The sequence below is a fragment of the Marmota marmota genome, unplaced genomic scaffold (genome assembly GCF_001458135.2).
Source record: "Marmota marmota marmota unplaced genomic scaffold, marMar, whole genome shotgun sequence".
Lineage (NCBI taxonomy): Eukaryota > Metazoa > Chordata > Mammalia > Rodentia > Sciuridae > Marmota > Marmota marmota.
The window spans coordinates 1,775,573-1,781,572 of NW_025999949.1; the positions used below are offsets into that span (position 1 = coordinate 1,775,573).

General features: G+C 36.0%; 1 protein-coding gene across 10 annotated transcripts in view; it reads left to right on the forward strand.

Moving 5' to 3' along the window:
- Window positions 1-6,000, forward strand: part of Vps13b (vacuolar protein sorting 13 homolog B) — a 734,817-nt gene that overhangs the window by 531,354 nt on the left and 197,463 nt on the right. For all 10 annotated transcript variants that reach the window (XM_048801898.1, XM_048801903.1, XM_048801897.1 and 7 more), the window contains one exon: window positions 1,012-1,699. In XM_048801898.1, coding sequence (XP_048657855.1) covers window positions 1,012-1,699 — 688 coding nt within the window. The remainder of the gene's footprint in view (window positions 1-1,011; window positions 1,700-6,000) is intronic.

Genomic DNA, 6,000 nt, shown 5'->3' on the forward strand with positions numbered 1-6,000 from the left:
AGTAGAGTAGATGGAGGGAATCTATGCAAATGAGGAAAAAAGACTACAAGTAGTTTGCTCCATAATATCATTGGTTATATTTGCTGACAAAATAGGAGTAAGAGGATTTTGCTTTTTCTCTTATTCTTCTGGATTTTCCATAGTTACACTGATAATTCTATATTACTTCAAAGAAAAAGTAAGTGAAAAATCTAGTTACTGAATAGATGGTTGGAAGACATACAAAAGAGGAAGGTAAGTCATGCTGCCAATGTGATCATAACCTCTGCTGCCACCAAGTTGTTCCTGGTTTTCTTCTTCAGATTCATGCGTGGACAACTTGGGGAACTAATAACCTTTATTGCACAAAGGAAAAATCTACCCTGAGAGGCTTTAATTAATTATTTTCTGACTTTGACTTTATTTGATCACCTACATTTAGCCTTGGGCCAAGTCTTATTATACAAAGAAAAATAAACATCTTTTTAAATAGTGTGCATTAATTTTATTTACTTTTCTCTGTCTTTCATAATTTAGGATTACTGATTTTCTTCTCCATTCCTCACTGTGCAAAAACCTATAAAACACTTTTATAACAAGGGTAAAGAACATAATATAATCTATGTCTACATAAAATATTATCTCAACCAACATTAAATATGATTTGGAAACAATGTATTACTTGGAAAATCATTATAAAGAATACTAAAATCATTATTTGAAGAGGTGTTTTTAAAAATATCTGCTAGATTGTATTAAACCTAAATAAGATAATCTGGTACTTAAAAGTTTATTTTAATGAGGGGAATGCACATTTAATGCTTTTTCTCAAGTATTTCCTTAGCATTCTATGGTGAATTTCTTTTTGAGAAAGCACCTACCTGCCTACTTTGTTTTTATGATAACTGTTTCATTAGACTTAAAATAAGTCTAATGAAAAAAGTTCCTTTTTAAAATCCTTGTTTGTATAACATTGTTTATATAATAACACTTGACATGCACAGGTTTGAAATATATTCTTTTTTCTTACAGATCTCCAAACAGGAACAGAAAAAAATGGATACATTTGATGGAGGCATGGCTGAAACCTCATCTCGGTACAGTGGTGCTCAGGACAGTGGAATTGGCAGTGACAGTGTTAAAATTAGAATAGTGCAAATAGAGCAGCACAGTGGTGCTAGTCAGCACCGCATTGCCCGTCCCTCACGCCAGTCATCAATTGTAAAAAATCTAAATTTTATTCCTTTTGACATATTTATTACAGCAAGTAGAATCTCACTAATGACCTATTCCTGTACAGCCTTGCCCAAATCAAAATCACAAGAACAGAAGGAAGATGAAAAAACAGGCAAGAGTTCATTAAATCTTTCAGAAGTTGATTCAGATGTTGCTAAGCCCAACCAGGCATGTATTTCCATGGTGACAGCAGAAGATCTCTTAAGCAGTAGCACTTCTTTAACTTCAGGAAAAAAAATAGGGGTTCTCTCTCTTGAAAGTCTTCATGCATCCATGAGATCATCTGCAAGACAAGCACTTGGCATAACTATTGTCCGGCAGCCTGGTCGAAGAGGAACTGGTGACTTACAACTAGAACCGTTTTTGTACTTTATTGTGTCCCAGCCTTCCTTGCTTCTGAGTTGTCACCACAGAAAGCAGCGAATGGAAATATCCATTTTTGATGCTGTGCTTAAAGGGGTAGCCTCTGATTACAAATGTACAGGTAAGAGCCTTCAAATTACTAGAGATTAAATAATTACTACTGTATTATAAATTTTATTCCTGTAGTTTCAATACTGATCAAACAGAAAACAGCTGGCAGAGCAGACAGCCTTCTTTTCTTGACAGAATATATAAAGTGCATGTCCCACAGCTGAATCGTATTTAAATTTGAAATTTACCAAGGCTTAGCCTTAACATTCTTGCTATGCCTATGAATGTTCACTTTTTCTTAGGAGGTGAATGAAAAGGAGAGTCGTTCTTGGCTATAGAGATGCTCAACAATTTTTCCAGTGTGGGGGAAGCTTATCTTTTTTATATATTAATGGCCCAAAGGTATACTGTCCATGTTAATGCAGCTGTATAGATGTAGAAGGAAAATACTTTAACACACGAAGTCTATCATTTGGATGTTCTTTTTGATCTTATCATCTCACTGCACCAGCACAAAATTAAATATTATGGAGAAAGTTTATTAATAAAGTAAGATGATTTGTTTATACATTTACAACAAAAATATTTGTTAATGATGTTCCCTGTTATCCCATTCATACTTATTTTATAACCAGAGGGCATCCTGTATCATAACTATGGAACTTCTGAAGCTCGTTGAAACTAGGAAGGTACGCAAATATTCAGATTTAAGATATATGAACTCTGAGGTAACTAGGTTTGTTGGAAATGAGCTTGAGTGAGGCAGAATGAGAGGGCTTTTTCCTGAGTTAATGTAGAATTGGAAATTTGGAGGCAAAGTCTAGAAGGTAGTTAGGTCACCCAAGACTTAGTATTTGAAGAGAACCCTAGAAAGCACAGGTGTAGTTCAGGCATTGTGTTGCTATAGGTGGTCTTAGTCCCATGTAGCAGATGGATACCCGCAGTGAGGCATTTGGAGAATTAGTCTGATCTGAAGGCAGGCTGGTTTGCTGTGGGCATTTAGAATGTCCATTTTATACAGCAGGACCCTGGAGAGTAGACAGCAAGTGTAGGGATCAAGAAAGCCCAAGGTAGTAGGATTGAAAGAACCCTAGTTTCTTGCCAATGCTTAATTCAAGTCCCCTGCTTTACCAAAGGGGTAACTGGCCAGTTGCTAAGGAAAGAGTGACCAGGGTTACCCCTTAGGCTGCTTAATAGACCTCTCTCCAGTGATGTGCTAGGTCTGGCTGCTCATACTGGCTTAAAAGACCCAATTGTTGAAAAAAAGTTTCAGGAACTTTGCAAGGCAATTAATTGTTAAGTCATTAGTAGCTTAAATCAGCCATGATAGGAGTATTTACACTATCAATATGAACAATTAATCAGCTCTCATATGCCAATACATTTGTTAAACATTTATCAGCATTACTGCTTCCCTTCTTCAAATACACTTGTCATTTCCTTGGTGCCTACAATACAATAAATAGGTATTTCAGAAGTAGTGGAGGGCTGGAGATGTGGCTCAAGCGGTAGTGTGCTCACCTGGCATGCATGCGGCCTGGGTTCGATCCTCAGCACCACATACAAACAGAGATGTTGTATCCACCAAATACTAAAAAATAAATATTTAAAAAATTCTCTCTCTCTCTCTCTCTCTCTCTCTCTCTCTCTCTAAAAAAAAGAAAAAGAAAAAGTAGTGGAGATGAGGATGGTACTGGAGTGGTATAACATGTTATATGGCTCAAGGACTCATGCCTACATATCTAGTACCTGTTTGAAGGTCTGCTTGACATTGGTGAAAACTGGGTCCAGGATTATGAAAATAAATCTTCATTTCTAGCTCTTCATTAAATTCATTTAGCTGCAGTCAATCTGTAGGCAGGTGGCTTCTGTGGTCCTGGAAGAGATAAGTAGAACAGGGGAAAGGACTGATATGAACAGCTATGACTCTTCCAGACTAGTATTTGTAGGGATACACAGATCCCAGAAGCCTTGTTTTGTTTACTTCAAGCCCAACCTTAGGATACTCTGTGTATATCCTCTGCCTTTGAAAATAATCACTGAGCTGAGGCAAGCAAAGGTCCACTATAACAGAAGAAAGCTACCATTGATATATTTGTTTCCATTTTCCTGAATTGTAGGAGTTGGTCTGCTTTAATCCATTTTATTAACATACTCCTAAATCATAAGTTTATATATTCTATCTAAATCTCTATACAGCAAATTTATGAGGTCTCATTCCAAAGATAATCATTTGAATTATATCTTCATAAGTTAAAAATAATGAAGTATTTTGCTAGGGAGTGGAGGATTCTGTATGTAAGTGAACATAGAACCCAATTTCAGCAGATGAAGCTAGAATGAAAATCATGAGCTAGGGTTAGTATGGAATATATGTGTGGGAGGAAAAAGTCTTTCTTGCCTTAAAGGGGCTTCTACTACATGATATCCTTGTGGATACCATTCCTTATATAAAAGTCATCTACCTGGACACTTACATGATCTAAATGCAGTAATTCTGTACTCACTCATAACCAAGAGTTATCAATGCACATAATCATGTTTCTTAAAATTGAACTTAATGATCTGGCAAAATTGATCAGGAAGCTAAAAAAGGAAAAATACAGTGGTTATAAAAAGATGTAACTAGCATTTATTTAGTACTGACTCTGCCAGGCACTGTGCTAAGTGCTTTAAATGCATTATTTTGTTTCATTCTAAAAACAACTCTTTGAGGAAAGTTATATTTCATATTGCAGATGAGGAAACTAACTAAAAGGGAAATTAAGTTATTGCCCAAGGCCACAGACCTAGCAATAAACAGAGATATAATTCAAACCCAGGATTTGTTGAACTTCTGAGCCTGGACTCTCAAACTCTAGAATCTCTGAAGTGAAGAACAAGATATGAATCAACGGATCTCAGACTCCATTGGCCTACTCCAGACAATGCAAATGCTTCCCTAAGTTTTAACTGGAAAATTTGTACAAAGTTAAATGCATACATAATGTGACTACATGGTCCCACCTGTCTTATTAGTGTCACACAACTGGGTTCAAATTCTAACTCTGTCATAAGATGTATACCTATCTCATAAAGCAGTTGTGAAAATGAAGGATTTTTTTTTAAATAACTCTAAAGTACTTAGAATTGAGTACTTTAGTAATGAGTAGAAGGCCCTCACAAATGTTTGCTGTTTCTGATTTAGTTGTTCTTATTATGTAGTATAAAGATTACTACTAAACTAGAAAGTAGAAAAACCAAGATTTTATTACTAGTCCTACCTTTAATTGGCACAGTGATCTTATCCAGGTAGTTGACTTCTTTGGGTTTCTGTTTACTTATCTGTAAAATGTGATGATTATAAAAGTTCTAAAGTTCTGTCATGCTGTAATTTGGAATTTCTCTCTCCATCATTACCTTTCCAAAAATATTTTAACTATACTGCTTTAGCCTCAGGGAGTTGAATAAGTCACTACCATATCTGGTTATTTTTTTTTTTTACTTGTTTTAAAGATGAAATCTTTCTTTGAAACTTTCAGGAGAATACTGATTGTTTCTTCACAGTTATAAATGCATAAATGTTATTAAATGTCAATGAAATGATTTTTCGAAAACCAATCTGGGAAATTTCTGATCTATTGGTCCACGTGCGTGAACCCATTAAAGTCCCATTATCAATTTGATTATCCAAAAAGACTTTGTGCGCTCCATGTAGTGGTACGTACCTATAATCCCAGCAATTTGGGAGGCTGAGGCGGGAGGATCACAGGTTCAAAGCCAGCCTCAGCATCTCAGTGAGGCCCTAAGCAACTCGGCAAGACCCTGTCTCTATATATAAAAAAGGGCTGGGATGTGGCTCAGTGGTTAAGCACTCCTAGGTTTAATCCCCAGTACCAAAAAAGAAAAGGACTTTGTGTGGCACTTTTTCCTCATCCACAAAAGCCCCATTCCATATCCAGTAGTCTTTGGAAGTCCTGAGATAACTAAATCGGTAAAAAGAAAGAGAGAAATATGTTTGGCTATAATGTTAAGGGTCATGGTGGGGAGGGGAGGGGAGGGGAGAGTAAGGCAGAAGTGCCTAGCTCTGTTTCTGATTCTGATGTTGAGCAGTCCTCAGTGCCTTTTAATTGGAGGGCAAAAGAGTGCCATTGTGAAGCTCACCTTTTAAGAATAGTCAAGAAGTTGTTTAAGGTACCATAAGTTAAAGATGGAAGAAGAAACATGTTATGTCTTTCTACAGTGTTCTACTTTTCACTCTGAATATTAATCTTTTTCTAAAAGGTAAGGAGTAACAGCCAGGCAATAGCAATTTTGTATATGTATGTGTGTGCGTATGTGTATGTATATGTGTATATATATATATATATATATATATATATATATATATAT